General features: G+C 45.0%; 1 protein-coding gene across 3 annotated transcripts in view; it reads right to left on the reverse strand.

Moving 5' to 3' along the window:
* Positions 1 to 307: 307 nt before the first annotated feature.
* The window catches only part of LOC110494234 (retinoic acid receptor gamma-A), a 66,801-nt gene continuing 48,795 nt past the window's right edge, over positions 308 to 18,313 (reverse strand). For all 3 annotated transcript variants that reach the window (XM_036950319.1, XM_021569142.2, XM_021569143.2), the window contains 7 exons: positions 7,558 to 7,706; positions 7,005 to 7,146; positions 6,235 to 6,398; positions 5,968 to 6,144; positions 5,225 to 5,429; positions 4,827 to 4,985; positions 308 to 4,509 (listed from right to left, as the gene is read on the reverse strand). In XM_036950319.1, the coding sequence (XP_036806214.1) occupies positions 4,193 to 4,509; positions 4,827 to 4,985; positions 5,225 to 5,429; positions 5,968 to 6,144; positions 6,235 to 6,398; positions 7,005 to 7,146; positions 7,558 to 7,706 (1,313 nt within the window). In that variant the 3' untranslated portion in view covers positions 308 to 4,192. The remainder of the gene's footprint in view (positions 4,510 to 4,826; positions 4,986 to 5,224; positions 5,430 to 5,967; positions 6,145 to 6,234; positions 6,399 to 7,004; positions 7,147 to 7,557; positions 7,707 to 18,313) is intronic.

An 18,313-nucleotide genomic window follows, 5' to 3' on the forward strand; every position in this document is an offset into this window, starting at 1 on the left:
TACAGTACAGTGCTGGTTCAGATATTTTCTTTCAGCAAGGTTTCAGCAACTGTTGTGGATGTGCAACCAGGCCAGCGCAGTACAGCTCCACTCAGATTGGCTCGACTCAGTAGCCTAGTAATAAAAGGGTGGTGTGTTACACACAAATGTGTAACATGCCAATGTTGCCCCATTCACTCCCAATAGAGTAGGAGGAGATTCACCTTGCTATGGCATGACTACATCGCCCCCTTGTGTCCATGTGTTTTTACCAGGTATGCCATCTGTATTGAAGCAAATTACATTGTAATAGAAATTAGCACACACATTTAAAAGAGAAGTTTCTTTATAAAATCAAATTATTTGAAAATACAACAACATCCAGACATACAGAAGAGACAACTGCCTCAATGACAATCAAATCAAATAAAATAGTAACAACAACGACAGGCTACACAAAGCGTTGTTTTGAGAAAGGGACAGCAGGTAGAAAAACAATAGAAAAACAAACTACCAGTACATTTTATCTCAAAAGAGCATAAAAACAAAAATGGGGATTTCATGTTTTGACACAAACAGAAATACAAATCTTAGGCTGATTTTGAAATCCCTGAATTTAATTAAAATGTTGTATCCTTAGTTTTTTACAAATTCAATTCAAATGTAAAGTCATGGTTATAAAAAGTAACACCAACAAATAAGAACAAAATGCAAATGAAAATAAGTATAGTACATTCTGAAAAGCTATTATTTCTCATAAAATACCCAACAATCCTAAAGCATTGAAAAGGAAGCGCTTATTATCAATAATAAAATCTGTGAAGAGCCACAAATATTCAAACTCAAAAAATAGCACACATATTTCAAATGAATGACCTAATTGAGATTCTTCATGAATGATAACACTGGTGTAATTGTTTTTTCTTTGGCCAATCTATTTTCAGTTACCATCAAACAATCACTACTAAATGTCAGCTGTCTATGAAAAGCTTTTGCACCAAAATATATGCCCCATTTTCTTCAAATAGGCCTAAGAAAATACAGGTTCCCACATCTAGATTTCTTTCTACATTGGTTGCTTGCTAAGTGCTTGCTAAATGCACAAGAACCATGGCTTTTTGCTACATCTGCTTAGCTTCAAACAAAACATTGACTACTGTATATAAAAAGGAAACAATGAACAAACACTTAAATAAATGTCCTTTATTCATTACTGCTATTCCAAGAAGCTCCCCGGGAGTCCAATGAACCTGATTGAAAATCTCATTTAGAGGTATGACGATGGTATCAAATATATTGCTAATGTGACTAATATTGTGAGACAGAGGCTGAGAGTCCTCTGCAGCATTATGAGACCACACACACACAGAACACAGTTAATATGGCTTTTGTTTTGAACGAGCGCTGTCAGATATCCCACTACAGTAGCTACAGTGTGTGAACTGCGCTCCAGTAAGGGTTGAGGTTTATGCATCAGGGTGTGACTGACTGTATAGGAAAGTTCTCCCTCTACTCCATGAGGGCTGAGTACTGACTAAGACGTAGGCTTGTGCAGTGGCTGCTGACGTGAAGATGTAAATCACTCTTCCAGAAGAACTAATGGCCTCAATGCACACTGGGGATTAACTCCAAATCCATTCCATACACTGGAAGTCTTACTCAGCCTAAGGTCCATGTTAATGCTTTACAACCACAGGTTTGAATAAATCCACACACTGCTGTGTCTGTTTGTCATAGTAAGAGGCCAACGGCAAGGTGCCAACGGTATGCAATCTGAATATACTGTAGATGTGGGGTTTGAGTTATTATGAGCATTAATGTGCCGCTCCTTTATCAAAGTAATATCTTGTACAGTAATGCTTGGGACAGGAAGATACATGTATAGAGAACTGGGGTGGAATATCTCAATTGTGGACTTTCAGAGAATGAAATGTAGTCATTCTACATTGACTAACTTATTTAAATCTCAAATTCATCAGAAACATTTCTTATTACACATGTAAAGTACAGTATATCAAAAATGAAATGACATCAAAGAATGCCAGAATCCCAGCTTTGCATAGATCAGGGCTCTCCAACACTCTTCCTGGAGAGCTACCGTCCTGTAGGTTTTCGCTCCAACCCTAATCTAGCACACCTGATTCTAATAATTAGCTGGTTGATGAGCTGAATCAGGATTGTTACAACTGGGGTTGGAGTGAAAACCTACAGGAGGGTAGCGCTCCAGAAACAGGGATGGAGAGCCCTGGCATAGATTCACTTTACAAATGAAGAATTCTCTATATGACTGTAGTAAGAAAATCAACCATATGGTTCTGTGCATGTTCTTGGAGAGAACTATGGACCAAAACTCCTAGAACCCAGTTTATGTATGTAGACAGTTTCCAAAATACTGTCTCATCTGCTCTATGGTAAAGTAAGCACAAAACACAAAATGTTCATTATACAAGTAATGTGAGAAACACTCTCGCTCACCCTCACACTCATTCACACACACACATCTACATACCACACACACAGTCATTTCCTGATTCAGGCAGCTCATACAAGGCTATCTCCCTCTCATGGGTTTGCATATAATTCCAATATTTCTTATTCATCGCTCTAGGAGGGTGAAATTTCATGGACATCGATGATATGTGTAATTATGACCTACACGCTTGAGTTATTCCATTGGATTAATGGAATGGACCCTAGACTGAACTGGTCCGGTGAGTGTTGCTTAGTGATCCAGTTCCATGTATTCTTTATCATATCGCTGCTCATTATGGCTTACTTTCAATGTGCTGTTCTGTTATCAACACACCACCTGAGCCTTGGCTTGGGGCTGGGAGTAGACACCTACTTTCATCATCACAGATACTCAGCTATGTGCTGGATTCTGCCCACCCAGATATCGGATCACCCCCCCCGGTAGACCACCAGGCATTCCACTGAGAACAAAAGGAAATGACAACGAAAAGAGAGTCCTCTTTCACATTCAGATCCCGCTTGAATGGCTTGTAGATGAAAAGAACAGGGAGTGTAGCGGACCATCGGTGCTACCCCACACTTCCTTGTGGTGATTCTCTTCAACATTCCCACTGGTGAGATGTGGTCCTTCTCTAGAGTCTAGAGTCACCTTGAGTCAAAGCATTGGCATTAAAAAAGCATCAAATTGACCCTGCACACGTGGATGTTTAATGAGTGTGTTTGTGTGTTTATGAACTGTATGTGTTGCTCTGAACTATTGCTTGTAAAAATCCTTGTTGTTTTTGTTTGTCTCACCCTGCAGAGATCTAAAGTAAGCTCTGTCCCAATGAGTGAAGTCACACGCACAGACAATGTAAAGATCAGAAGAGAGTTGTCAGTTTGCGAGATGGGTCGCCAGATTGAGAATCTATCGCTAGTTTGAGATGGCTCATCAAACATGAGCATGACTGAAGCCCAAACATACAAAAGAACAATAAAATAGAAAAATGCATAGTAATACACATGAATATACAATATGATGAAATATGAATGCATATGTTTTCTTTTGGAAAGTCATACAATAGAAGAAAAAAGGTCAAATGTCACTGGAAATGATTTTCAAAGGCATGTGTGGCAATGGTTTCCACATTAAGAGTTTGGTTGTTGCAGATGTCGTTTCGTCATTGCTCTTGCACTTATCCTAGCCGTTAAGGAAAGTGGGGGAGTGCATTTCCTATAGACCACCTCTCGAAGCTGCTGCCCCTCCGTTTAGCATTTCCTTGCATTTCTGTTTGTTTGGCGACAGCGTTGTAAAGTAACATAATGGTCAGTGTTATGGTTGGCACAGTGATCTCTCGCGACCCTTGACCCAACTCAGTGACATTTAGTGCTTGTTTTTCTCCCTCTTCTCTTATTTCCCGGACTACGTGTTCCACTTGTTCCGATAGAAAGGGCCCGTTTCACCAGGGAGTGTCAGAGTAGGTTCAACACATATACAGCCTTTACTTCTCTGTCTATCTAGAGCAAAGAGGGAATTATTATGGGTATACCGTATGTATCTGTATGTGTGTATATTTGTAAATGTATGGGGGGGGGGGGTAACAACAGAGGTGAATGCTAGGTCTTGGCAAATACCCTTGTTACAGGATGGGCTGCTCATGTAGGGAGATGACTTGGTGTGCTAGGACAGGGAGTGTTGGTCTGTCTGAGGGTGGTGGAGCAGGAGGTGATGTGTGTGGGTCAGAGTGCATCACAATGTCTCTCACTGGGCTCTCCCAGTCGCCCCTTTCTGGGACCCCCCTGCTGCCACTGCAGCCTCCCCCCAAGGCTCCCCATCGCTGTCCGCCCCTCTCTCCCTATCCTCATCCCCCCATTCGTCCTCCTCATCTTCCTCCTCCAGGTTCTTCTCCTCCTCTCTCTCTTTCTTGATGGCCTGGATGGCGGGGGGGGCGGCAGCAGAGGCGCTGTCCCCAGAGTCGCTGCTGTCCTCAAAGGCTTCAGGGTTCTCCAGCATCTCCCTGATCAGAGGAGGCATGGGGCCTGGGATCTCCATCTTCAGAGTGATGGCCCTCTCCGCACCTACAGTACACAGAGAGAGAGAGAGAGAGACAGAGACATGCATAAACATGAGTTTACATTCACATTTACATTTTAGCCATTTAGCAGACTCCTTCAGAGCAACTTACAATCAGTTAGTTATTCATTGTTAATTATTTGGGGCTCTATGTCTCTATCAATACTGACTGAAAGCCGGAATCTGAGGCTCTACCGTACATGCATATTGATCTATGTGTCAGGATGTGTTAAGGCTATGGCCGGCCTATGTTATGAATAGAGATCTAGGCTGTGCCGTGTCTCTGTTCTGTACTGTGTACTACATCCTTATCTGTACTGACCCTTGGTGCTGATGCCCCTGAGATCAGTGACCTTCATCAGCATACGGGGGAACAAATGTGGCTTGTTGGGGCGTCTGCGGCGGGCATAGATCTTTAGGGCCTCCAGGAGAGGCTCCTGCAGCTTGTCTACCTTCTGGGGCTCCTCCAAGTCCATACGGTCTGAGGGAGAGAGCCAACACACAGGGTCAGGAGGGGGGGTGGGCAATGATAGAGGGTGAGGAAGAGTAAGCAGCCAATGACAGGGTCGGGGGGGAGGGGGACTGGAACATTAAGAGAAGAGGAGAGAGTGCTTAGTATATTAAGACAAACACACATGCGCATGCACACACACACACACACACACACAGTCACACAAACAAACACATGAACACAAGCAATAACAGCCAATGCTGCAGTACCTCCACAGATGAGGCAGATGGCGCTGAGGAGGCCAGTCTCTGTGTCGTCCATCTCCAGAGGCAGCAGCTGGCCAGCAAAGGCAAACACCAGTTCTGTGAGCGGGCCGAAGCCTGCGTTGTGCATCTGGGTCCGGTTCAGGGTCAGCCCGTCTGAGAAGGTCATTGTGTCCTGCTCCGGAGTGTAGCGAGTGCAGATCCTCAGCATCTGAGAGTGAGGAGAGGAAACGATAGAGAGGTTAGGGGAATAACGACAACAAGGATGATGAAAAGGGAGGACGAAGAAGAGGAGGTAGTGTAAAGTGTAGGGAGTGACAGAGGACAGTGACATGTGCATTGTGAAATGTATGTGTATAGTGTGTGTATAGTGTGTTGAGGGAAAGCAAAGTATGGATAGAGCATTGTAAGGGAGAGAGAGGAGTGAATAGATTGTAGTGAGGGAGAGAAGGGTGAAGGTGGAGGGGGAGATGAGTTAAGGTGGAGGGAGAGATGATGGAGGGTTAAGGGAGACATGAGTGAAGGTGGAGGGAGAGATGAGTGAAGGTGGAGAGAGAGATGATTGAAGGTGGAGGGAGACATGAGTGAAGGTGGAGGGAGAGATGAGTGAAGGTGGAGGGAGAGATGAGTGAAGGTGGAGGGAGAGATGAGTGAAGGTGGAGGGAGACATGAGTGTGAACTGTAAAGAGCAGTGGGGGAGAGAGGAGTACAGACAGAGTGGAGGTGGGGGTCGGGGGGTGTTCAGGTACCAGTATGTCCAGACAGGCTGATTTGAGAAGTGTGATCTGGTCAGCGATGGTGAGGGTGGTGAAGCCTGGCAGGCGCTTGGCAAACTCCACTATTTTGATGATGCACTTGGTGGAAAGTTCACTGAACTTATCCCACAGCCCCAGATCCAACTGCACACGGTGGTCTGCACTGGAGTTCTGGAACACAGGAGAGACACAGAGAGAGAGGGGTGAGATTTGTGTGTGCCTGTGTGTGCGTGTGCGTGTGTGTGTGTGTACTTGACTCACTGTAGTGTATTTGCCCAGCTGGACGAGTGAGGGGAAGGTGTCTTTGTGGGCCTTGCTGACTTTGTTGACTAGCTCCTCCAGTTCTCCACTGAGCTCATAGCTCTCCGGCAACACCACCTCCTCCTTCACATCTTTCTTCTTCTTGTTCCTGTCATTACGCACCGCTGCATGGGGGACAAGGCAGCAGGTGCCCTGGCGGTTAGAGAGTTGGGCCAGTAACCGAAAGGTGGCTAGTTCGAATCCACGAGCCGACAAGGTGAAAAAATTGCCGAAGTGCCCTTCAACATGGCACTTAACTCTAATTGCTTCAGGGTTACTGTTGATAATGGCTGGCCGTGACCCTACTCTTTGAGACAACACATTTTCAACTATTAATACACTCTTGAACATATGTGACCTAGGACAAAAAAAAGCACCTACTAAATTAAATTAAAACGAAGGAGGGAGAGAAGATGAGTGAAAGGGAAAGTGATAGATTGGTGGTAGTTGTTGTCATCTAATAGAGCAACACATCCCTCATGCTTCTCTCCTTCCTTCCTCTCAGGATGGCCACTTATAGAGCGGCTATATTGTGATTTCAGTGCTACCCCAGTACAGACATGAACTGTACTGAGATCCCTTTCCAAAACACTCTTTGCCACACAATCACTCTCACACGCTCTCTGTATTCAAACCATCTCTGATCCCACCTTTACACTTGATCACAGCATACCCAGAAGGTATGGGCAAAACTGGCTGTAATGTCATCTTTCTGAGGCCCTGGCACTCACCTTCTTTGGACATGCCGACCTCAAAGCACTTCTGCAGCCGGCAGTACTGACAGCGGTTACGGGTCACCTTGTTGATCTGACAGTTCTTGTCTCGGTGGCAGGTATACACCATGTTCTTCTGAATACTGCGCCGGAAGAATCCCTGAGAGAGATACAGGGATACAGAGATACAGAGAGAGATACAGAGAGAGAGAGAGAGAGAGAGAGAGAGAGAGAGAGAGAGAGAGAGACCAAGAGAGAGAAATCAGCCATTAAACCATTGTTTCCGGGAGCATAGATCTCTCACTCCATAGCCACAGGAGGGGATTTGAGCCCATGCATTTGTCCTTAGATAAAGATTCCACCAGAGGGCAGCACAGGCATCTTTTCATCCTCTAACATCAGAATAGTGATGAACTGCATGGAAACAATTATGGTAGACTGTCTGTGTGCCCCTGTCTGACTGTTCATGGCTTGTTTGTTTGTGTATGCATGTTCTGTATATATCATGTATTTGCTTGGGTTTTACACATCCTGTTTGTACATATTGACTGAGTCTCTTTGTGTGTCTCACCTTGCAGCCCTCACATGAGCTGACCCCATAGTGGTATCCAGAGGACTTGTCCTGGCACACGAAGCAAGGCTTGTAGATGCGGGGAGGAGGAGGCGGAGAGGGTGAACTGGGCACCATCTCCTCAGAGCTGGTGCTCTGGGTCTCTACTGCTGCTCAGATAGAGGGAAAGTTAGAGAGAGAAAGAAAGAGATTGTTTATTTCACTTTTGGTTATTATCTATTTCACTTGCTTTGGCAATGTAAACATATGTTTCCCATGCCAATAAAGCACTTTGAATGTAATTGGAGAGAGAGAGAGAGAGAGAGAGAGAGAGAGAGAGAGAGAGAGAGAGAGAGAGAGAGAGAGAGAGAGAGAGAGAGAGAGAGAGAGAGAGAGAGAGAGAGAGAGAGAGAGAGAGAGAGAGAGAGAGAGAGAGAGAGAGAGAGAGAGAGAGAGAGAGAGAGAGAGAGAGAGAGAGAGAGTGTGTGTAGGGGGCAATAAAGACAGACTTAAACTTACTGCACATTTCAGTATTGCAGCTAATAGGTAAACTGCATGTCTGATGATTAATGCAATTCATGCAAACCATCTTTGAAGGCACATTACAAGTACAGTACACAACTGGGGTTCAATGGGACCCACAGTGTTGCTCCCTAAATAAATTAAGCTGATATATAAATATGGAGTAACTGATAAAGGCAGACTTGTCAACAAACAAGCCCAACCCCCCTCTAGCCCAACCTTTCAGCTCTACCCAGGAGGGCAGCTCAAAGGCAAACATTTTAAGAGATGAGGGGGGGGTTGGTTGGTTCAGCGCTGATTGACATTGGAGAGAGAGAGAAAGAGAGAGATCGAAAGAGGGAAAAGAGACACAATTAGCTGATGGCCAGATGGCTATGCTGATAAAATGCTGATTGGCAGATGAGATTTGATTGCCGTCTCCACTTCTGGGGAGTGGGGGGTGGAGCATACCTCTGACTGTCTGACTAACTGACAGCTGAATGGTGTGTGTGTGTGTGTGAGTGTGTGAGTGTGAGTGTGAGTGTGAGTGTGAGTGTGTGTGTGTGTGTGTGTGTGTTTTAATTGGAATGCCTGTCCAACCCGACATGCTTGTATACCTCTAGCCACATTTGAACAAACAGACTGAAGGTGTTTATGAGACTGCTGTCTCCCTCTGTCCCTCCCTTCTGTCTCGCAGGGGGAAAATGGCACACAATATAACACCATTTGCTGTCCCACAAGCAGTCATTCAACTGCTGCCAATGAAAACCCTCAAAATAAACAACGTCAAACACACACACACACACACACACACACACACACACACACACACACACACACACACACACACACACACACACACACACACACACACAGAGAGACAAGAGAGACAAACATTTGAACACAGAGACAAACCTTGGTCCATGTCTAAAAGGGAAATCGTCTTTATTTTGTATTCACCTTCATTCTAAGAGTGCAGTCCTTCTCCTTTTCATCACTGACCATTTCAGGTCTATGCACCATCTAGCTACTCAACATAACTACAAATGCACTGTGTTTTTCCTGACTTCACACACACAAAAAAGATCAGACATTTGCATAGACACACACACATTAATTTATAAATGGTCAAAAGCACATATACACATACATTTAGCTACATTCACTGACCAAGCCCCCCAAACAATCCCCTCTAACATGCCTTTCAACTTTCACCTTCAGTCACCCCAACTTCACCTCCACATGCCCATTCCCAAACCCCCCTGTTTTTCTCTTGTTTCCTGGCCCTAAATTCCTCTGCGCAGGCTGGCCAGGGTTTAATAGAGGACCAGGCTCGTAAGCTGGCCTATAAAGGCTGTGTCTGGGCTGGGAAGGAGGCCCCCGGCCAGGCCAACCGCCTCTTTATTGGGATCCAGTCACCTTGGACAGCCATTCACACCACCAGCTGGACCCTCGCATCCCTTCCCCGTAAAAAAAAAGACAAAAAAAACAAAAATGGAGGGGTTGAAAATCCAAAAGCCACGCACAGCCCCCCTCCTAGCTGCCATCTTCAATGGATAGAACAGTTCTGGCCCAAATGTGGACCTCTACCCCCCTCCAGCCCCCTCTCTCTCACACTAGGGCCTGCGTTTAACAAGAGAGGCGAGACTTCAAAAATAGTAGAAAAGGGCATAAAGGAAAAATGTCATAAAAGAAGAGCGGGACAAATGAAGAGAGAAATACAGGGGGAGAAAGAGAAAGACACGAGTTAGAGGACAGAGTGCTACCAGTGGCTAGAGAGGTGGAATAAAACTCTGACCCTTTAGCTTTGACCTTGACTGATGAGATGTTTTGTAAGACCACCACCACCATCAGTATTAGCTACCAATGGCCTAACAGTCTACTACCACCACTACCATTAGTACTAGCTACAAATAGTGTGACAGTCTATTACCACCACTACCATTAGTAATAGCTGCAAATAGTGTGACAGTCTATTACCACCACTACCATTAGTAAATCAAATCCAATTTGATTAGTCACAGGCGCCGAATACAACCTTACAATGCTTACTTACGAGCCCCTAACCGACAGTGCCGTTTCAAAAAATATGGATAAGAATAAGAGATAAAAGTAACAAGTAATTAAAGAGGAGCAGTAAAATAACAATATATACAGGGGGGTGCCGGTACAGGGTCAATGTGTGGGGGCACCGGTTAGTTGAAGCAGTATGTACTACGTGTAGGTAGAGTTCATTTTTGTGACTATGCATAGATGAAAACAGAGAGTGGCAGTGGTGTGGAGAGGGGAAGGGGGGGGGGGGGGGTGCAATGTGAATAGTCTGGGTAGCCATTTGACTAGATGTTCAGGAGTCTTATAGCTTGGGGTTGGAAGCTGTTTAGAAGCCTCTTGGACCTAGACTTGGCACTCCTGTATCGCTTGCCATGTGGTAGCAGAGAGCACAGTCTATGACTAGGGTGGCTGGAGTCTTTGACAATTTTCAGGGCCTTCCTCTGACACCACCTGGTATATAGGTCCTGGATGGCAGGAAGCTTGGCCCCAGTGATGTACTGGGCTGTTCGCTCTACCCTCTGTAGTGCCTTGCAGTCGGAGGCCGAGCAGTTACCATACCAGGCAGTTACCATACCAGGCAGTTACCATACTAGGCAGTGATGCAACCAGTGATGCAACCAGTGCAGCTGTAGAACCTTTTGAGGATCTGAGGACCCATGCCAAATCGTTTCAGTCTCATGAGGGAGAGTAGGTTTTGTTGTGCCCACTTCATGACTGTCATGGTGTGCTTGGACCATGTTAGTTTGTTAGTGATATGGACACCAAGGAACTTGAAGCTCTCAACCTGCTCCACTGCAGCCCCGTCGATGAGAATGGGGCGTGCTTGGTCCTCTTTTTCATGTAGTCCACAATCATCTCCTTTGTCTTGATCACATTGAGGGAGAGGTTGTTGTCCTGGCATCACACGGCCAGGTCTCTGACCTCCTCCCTATAGGCTGCCTCGTTGTTGTCGGTGATCACGCCTACCACTGTTGTGTCATCGGCAAATTTAATGATGGTGTTGGAGTCGTGCCTGGCCATGCAGTCATGAGTGAACAGAGAGTACAGGAGGGGAATGAGCACGCACCCCTGAGGGGCCCCTTTGTTGAGGATCAGCGTGTCGGATGTGTTGTTACCTACCCTTACCACCTGGGGGCAGCCCGTCAGGAAGTCCAGGATCCAGTAGCAGAGGGAGGTGTTTAGTACCAGGGTCCTTAGCTTATTGATGAGCTTTGAGGGCACTATGGTGTTGAATGCTGCGCTGTAGTCAATAAATAGCATTCTCACATGCGTTCCTTCTGTCCAGGTGGGAAAGGGCAGTGTGGAATGCAATAGAAATTGCATCATCTGTGGATCTGTTGGGGCGGTATGCAAATTGGAGTGGGTCTAGGGTTTCTGGGATGATGGTGTTGATGTGAGTCATGACCAACCTTTCAAAGCACTTCATGGCTACAGACGTGAGTGCTACGGGTCGGTAGTCATTTCGGCAGGTTCCCTTAGTGTTCTTGGGCACAGGGACTATGGTGGTCTGCTTGAAACATGTTGGTATTACAGACTCAGACAGGCAGATGTTGAAAATGTCAGTGAAGACACTTGCCAGTTGTTCAGTGCATGCTCGGAGTACATGTCCTAGTAATCCGTCTGGCCCAGCGGCCTTGTGAATGTTGACTTGTCTAAAGGTCTTACTCACATCGGCTGCAGAGAGCGTGATCACACAGTCTTCCGGTACAGCTGGTGCTCTCGTGCATGTTTCAGTGTTATTTGCCTCGAAGCGAGCATAGAAGTAGTTTCGCTCGTCCGGTATGCTCGTGTCACTGGGCAGCTCTCGGCTGTGCTACCCTTTGTAGTCTGTAATGGTTTTCAAGCCCTGCCACATCCGACGAGCGTCAGAGCCGGTGTGGTACGGTTCAATCTTAGTCCTGTATTGACGCTTTGCCTGTTTGATGGTTCGTTGGAGGGCATAGTGGGATTTCTTGTAAGCTTCTGGGCTACAGTCCTGTAGCTTAGCATCTGCTTCACCATTTTTATTGATCTAACACTGGTGCTTCCTGCTTTAATTTTTGTTTGTAAGCAGGAATCAGGAGGATAGAATTATGGTCAGATTTGCCAAATGGAGGGCAAGGGATAGATTTCTATACATCTCTGTGTGTGGAGTATAGGTGGTCCAGAGGACTTTTCCCTCTGGTTGCACATTTAACATGTTGATAGGAATTCAGTAAAACAGCCTCTGACTGTGGTGGTATGTAAACTCTCTCAGTAGGTAATGTGGTCAGCAGCTTATCATGAGAAACTCTACCTCAGGCGAGCAATGACTCGAGACTTCCTTAGATATCGCGCACCAGCTGTTGATTACAAAAATATACAGACAGCCGTCCCTTGTCTTGTCAGACGCCGCTGTTCTATGCTGCCGGTATAACGTATAACCAGCCAGCTGTATGTTAATATTGTCGTCGTTCAGCCACGACTCCGTGAAGCACAAGATGTTACAGTTTTGAATGTCTTGTTGGTAGTTTCATCTTCCCAATAACTCGTCCATTTTATTGTCCAAGATTGCAAGTTCGCGAGCAGAATTGAGGGGTGTGGTCGTTTATTCGATCGCCTCCTACTACTCAGAAGGCAGCCCGCCCTCCGGCCTCTCTTTCTCCGCCTCCTCTTCACGTAGATCACTGGGATCGGGGCCTGTTCCCGAGGGAGCCGTGTATCCTCCGCCTCGGGCTCTTCAGAGTCGTGAAAGAAGAAAAATGATTCTGCTAGTCCGTGGTGAGTAATCGCAGTCCTGTTGTCTAGAAGTTATTTTCGGTCATAAGAGATGGTAGCAGCAACATTATGTACAAAAATAGTACAAAAATAACTTACAAAGAACGCAGATAAACAAAACAAAACACAATCATTTGGGTGCTCGTAAAACGTCTGCCTTCTACTCCGGCACCATTTTAGCTGAACATTTTAGTACCAGCTATCAACAGCGTAACAGTCTACTACCATCACTAACATTAGTACTAGCTACCAATAGCCTAACAGTCTACTACCATCACTAACATTAGTACTAGCTACCAATAGCCTAACAGTCTACTACCATCACTAACATTAGTACTAGCTACCAATAGCCTAACAGTCTACTTCCACCACTACCAGGATAACAGCGAACGATATTGCCACTCCTATTTGACATATCAAATCAAAACAAATTGTATTGGTCACATAGACATGGTTAGCAGATGTTAATGCGAGTGTAGCGAAATGCTTATGCTTCTAGTACCGACAGTGCAGTAATATCTAACAAGTAATCTAACAAATTCACAACTACCTTATACACAAATATAAAGGGATGAATAAGAATATGTACATATAAATATATGAATAAGCGATGGCCATGCGGCATAGGCAAGATGCAGTAGATGGTATAGAATACAGTATATACATATACTGTACATATGAGATGAGATGCTATCAATTTATCAAAACGTCATTCCGCTACCTAAGAATAGTAAAGCCCCCTTTACTGGCTCAAATAGCCGACCAATCAGCCTGTTACCAACCCTTAGTAATCTTCTGGGAAAAATTGTGCTTGACAATGCTATTTTACAATAAACAAATTGACAACAGACTTTCAGTACGGTTATCAGGAAGGACATTCAACAAGCACTGCAACACTTAACAAAAAAGCTGCAGTTAGTTTCAGAATGGTTGGCAAGGAATAAGTCTTTCCTACATGTTACAAAAACTGAAAGCATTGAATTTGGTGATAAATCATTCACTAAACCCTAAACCTCAGCTAAATCTTGTAATAAATAATGTGGAAATTGAGCAAGTTGAGGTGACTAAACTGCTTGGAGTAACCCTGGATCGTAAACTGTCATGGCCAAAACATATTGATACGACAGTCGCTGGGGAGAAGTCTGTCCATCATAACGCGCTGCTCTGCCTTCTTAACAGCACTATCAACCAGGCAGGTCCTACAGTCCCTAGTTTTGTCGCACCTGGACTACTGTTCAGGCGTGTGATCAGGTGCCACAAAGAGGGACTTAGGAAGATTGCAATTGGCTCAGAACAGGGCAGCACGGCTGGCCCTTGGATGTACACAGAGAGCTAATATTAATAATATTCATGTCAATCTCTCCTGGCTCAGAGTGGAGGAGAGATTGACTTCATCACTACTTGTATTTGTGAGAGGTATTGACATGTTGAATGCACCGAGCTGTCCGTCTAAACTACAGGCACACAGCTCGGACACCCATGCATACCCCACAATACATACCACCAGAGGTCTCTTCACATTCCCTAAGTCCAGCACAGACTGTGGGAGGCACACAGTACTACATAGAGCCATAACTACGCAGAACTATATTCCACATCAAGTAACTCATGTAAGCTGTAAAATCTGATTAGAAAACTGATAGAAATACACCTTATGGAAGAGCAGTGACTGTGAAGCAACACAAACATAGGCACAGACACATGCATACACACACATGATAACATACACACTATACACACACGTACACATGGATTTTGTGTTGTAGATATGTGGTAGTAGAGGAGGGGCCTGAAGGCACACACTTGATGTGTTGTGAAATCTGTTGTGAATGTATTGTAATGTATTTAACATTTTAGAACTGCCCTAATTTTGCTGGACCCCAGGAAGAGTAGCTGCTGTCTTGGCAGTAGCTAATGGGGATCCATAATAAATACAAATACAAATACTATTAGTACTAGCTACCAATAGCCTAACAGTCTACTACCACCACTACCATTAGTACCAGCTACCAATAGCCTAACAGTCTACTACCACCACTAATAATACCATTGGTACTAGCTACTAATAAGCTACGAGTCTACCATTAACATTAGTACTACTACTAGACCAATAGCCTAAAACCACTACCAAAACCACTACCACCATCGGTAGCCCAACATCTTACTACAACCAATAGCCTACATTGGGATGCTACCACTACTTCAACTGTTGCTCCTATGGTCACAGGAACCACAGCCACTAATGCTTTTACGGCTGGTGATTAGAGTCAGAACGTTTTCGTGACCTGCAATCCCCACCAGGAATAACTCTGGGCCCTCGTTCACTATAACGTCTCTGATCAGTGTTACAGAAGACTGAGGTTGCTTAACTGTGATCGCATGTAGACATTCAAGTGAATATGTCTGAGCATTCCAAAATATAATCCTGGGCCCCAAATCCTTCTACCATGGCCTGAGACAGACAGAGATCCAGTCCCAGGATACGTCCAAAATGACTACTTTTTACCAGGGCCCATAGGAAATTAGAGCACTATATAGGGAAATAGAGTACCTTTTGGGACACCCATGCTGTCAGTAGAGACAGGTAGTGGAGGTGGGAGTGGGTTGGTGCTGAGTGAGGGACACTGTAACCGGAGTGCTGTTTTCTGTTTATGTAGTAACACTACAATGAAAGAAAGGCCCAGAAAAAAAGCTCCTATTGAAAAGGAGGAGCTGCATGTGGCGCCAGGGGAGAGGTAGTGACTGACAATGTCTGACGCGAGGGGGGAGAGGTGGAGAGAGGGAGAGACAGAAAAGGGGGAGAAGACAACAGGACACAAGATAAAGGGAGAGAGGGAGACAGAGAAAAGGGAAAGGGCATAGAAGGAGTGAGGGAAAACAGGAGAACACAGAGAAATAGATTGGGACAATCCCAGCTCCACCTGGCTGGAAGAGACCGAGAGAGAGGGGGCCTGGATCTGTCATCATCCTGAACTGAGCCCAGCCTCTGAGCCTCAGCCTGAAAAAACGCCCCTCTCTCTCCTTCTGTCTCTTTCTTCGCCCAGGGCTTACCTCACAGCGTGTCACTACATCAATCAGCATCCATAGGACTACCCCTAGACAAGCATTTAGACCAGCTCCACCCCTCACAACTCCTTCCATCTCACTTTATCCCTCTCTCTCTCCCACCTCCCTCTCTCCATCCTTGTTTATCGCTCTACCTTCCTTCTTCCACCTTTTCACTTTGTGCAAAAGTGGGTCTGTGTCTACCCTGGTGCTTTAGTTAGCTGCAGTTTGCTCTCTCTCTCTCTATCTCTCGCTCTATTGCGTTCACCTTTTTTCTCTCCCTCTTCCTTTCATTCTCTCTCGCTCCCTCTTTCTTTCTCTCTGCTTCTCCTTCAGTGTGTCTCCTCAGCTCTACACATCTCTCTCTTGCTCTCTCTCGCACTCCCCCTCTTTCAATTCAATTCAAGGGCTTTATTGGCATGGGAAACATAAGTTAACATTGCCAAAGCAAGTGAAGTAGATAATAAACAAAAGTGAAATAAACAATAAACAATAAAAAAAAAATTACAGTGAACATTGCAGTCACAGAAGTTCCAAAATAATAAAGACATTTCAAATGTCATATTATGTATATATACAGTGTTTTAACAATGTGCAAATAGTTAAAGTACAAAAGGGAAAATAAATACACATAAATATGGGTTGTATTTACAATGGTGTTTGTTCTTCACTGGTTGCCCTTTTCTTGTGGCAACAGGTCACAAATCTTGCTGATGTGATGGCACACTACGGTATTTCACCCAATAGACATGGGAGTTAATCAAAATTTGATTTGTTTTAGAATTATTTGTGGATCTGTGTAATCTGAGGGAAATATGTATCTCTAATATGGTCATACATTTGGAAGGAGGTTAGGAAGTGCAGCTCAGTTTCCACTTCATTTTGTGTGCACATAACCTATCTTCTCTTGAGAGCCAGGTCTGCCTACGGCGGCCATTCTCAATAACAAGGAAATGCTCACTGAGTCTGAACATAGGCAAAGTATTCCTTTAGTTCGGGTCAGTCACAGTGGTTAGGTATTCTGACACTGTTTACTCTCTGTTTAGGGCTAAATAGCATTCTGGTTTTCTCTGTTTTTTTGTTAATTCCTTCTAATGTGTCAAGTAATTATCTCTTTGTTTTCTCATGATTTGGTTGGGTCTAATTGTCTTTCTCTCTCTCTTGCTTTTTCACTCTCTTGCTCCCTCTTTCTCTCTCTCTGCTTCTCATTCAGTGTATCTCAGCTCGACACATCACTGTTTAGAAAACAAAAGCTCCTGTGAAACCTGAGGCCTTCCTTATCAGCCCCCAGAAGCCTGGGACTCAATTAGCATGACAATCCCCATCCTGAGTGCCGTGTGTCAGCCTAGCCTATGAGGAGGGGTGATGATGGGTATGGGTGGGGAGGGGCAGGTACAGCAGAGCCATCACAATTCCGTATAATTTTACTCCTAATCCCCTCTGTCATTGCATGGCTTCTTTATGCAGGGGAGGGAGTGAGTCTTCATAGTCCCTCATTGTCACTTATACATGCACCACTTTCTACCATCGGTTGGCCTTCACACACTCCCCCATCTATCCCCCTCTTTCTCTCTGTCTGTCTTTCAACCATGCATCCTAGGTCTGTCTGTCTTAACTCCCTCTACCTATGCTAGCTATTACAGCTGGGGCTTGAGGCTGACATACATTTTTCACCTAATTACAGAGTTTTCTTGACTTTTGAGACTTATTAGATGTCTGAATGAACCTCAATGTAGATACAAGCTTGTCAGTTACACAATGTTGTTGTTTTTGTCCGTGTAGGCTGTAGCCTACGTTAGTACAGTTTGCTTGCTACAACAGCCGGACCGTGAAGAAGCTTTAGTCAAGACCTTATGCAAACTTTTCACCCATTTGTCATATATGTCACATGGATCCTAGCGGTGAGAAATGCATTTTCATATCAGGCACACACCCACACGCACACAGTGTAGCGTGTTGAATGTGTGCTGTGATGAAGGGCTCCTTTCATTCGCTGTGGGCGACAGAGTGGGGCACATTGCCTAAGGGGCAGTTCAGATGTCTCAGGGGTGGGCTTCAGCCAGCCTGGTGGGCTTGACAGACCTTCTCCATGGGATGTTACTATGGGAGTATCCTGTGATTTTGTCTACGTTTATCTTCCCTTGTATATTTTAAAAAGTTATATTTTATTTACTAGGCAAGACAGTTAAGAACAAATTCTTGTTTTACAATGACGGCCTACCTGGACGACGCTGGGCCAATTGTGCGGCGCCCTATGGGACTCCCGATCACAGCCGGTTGCGATACAGCCCGGGATCGAACCAGTCTTTGTAGTGACGCCTTAGACCGCTGCGCCACTTAGGACCCATAAGTAGTGTTCCTGACCCAGGTATCTGACAAGGAAAAACTCCATGTCCTAGTGATACCTGGCAATAACGTAATAGCATTTTTTCCTGGTCAGGTC

The sequence above is a fragment of the Oncorhynchus mykiss genome, chromosome 17 (genome assembly GCF_013265735.2).
Source record: "Oncorhynchus mykiss isolate Arlee chromosome 17, USDA_OmykA_1.1, whole genome shotgun sequence".
In the NCBI taxonomy this organism is placed as follows: Eukaryota; Metazoa; Chordata; class Actinopteri; order Salmoniformes; family Salmonidae; genus Oncorhynchus; species Oncorhynchus mykiss.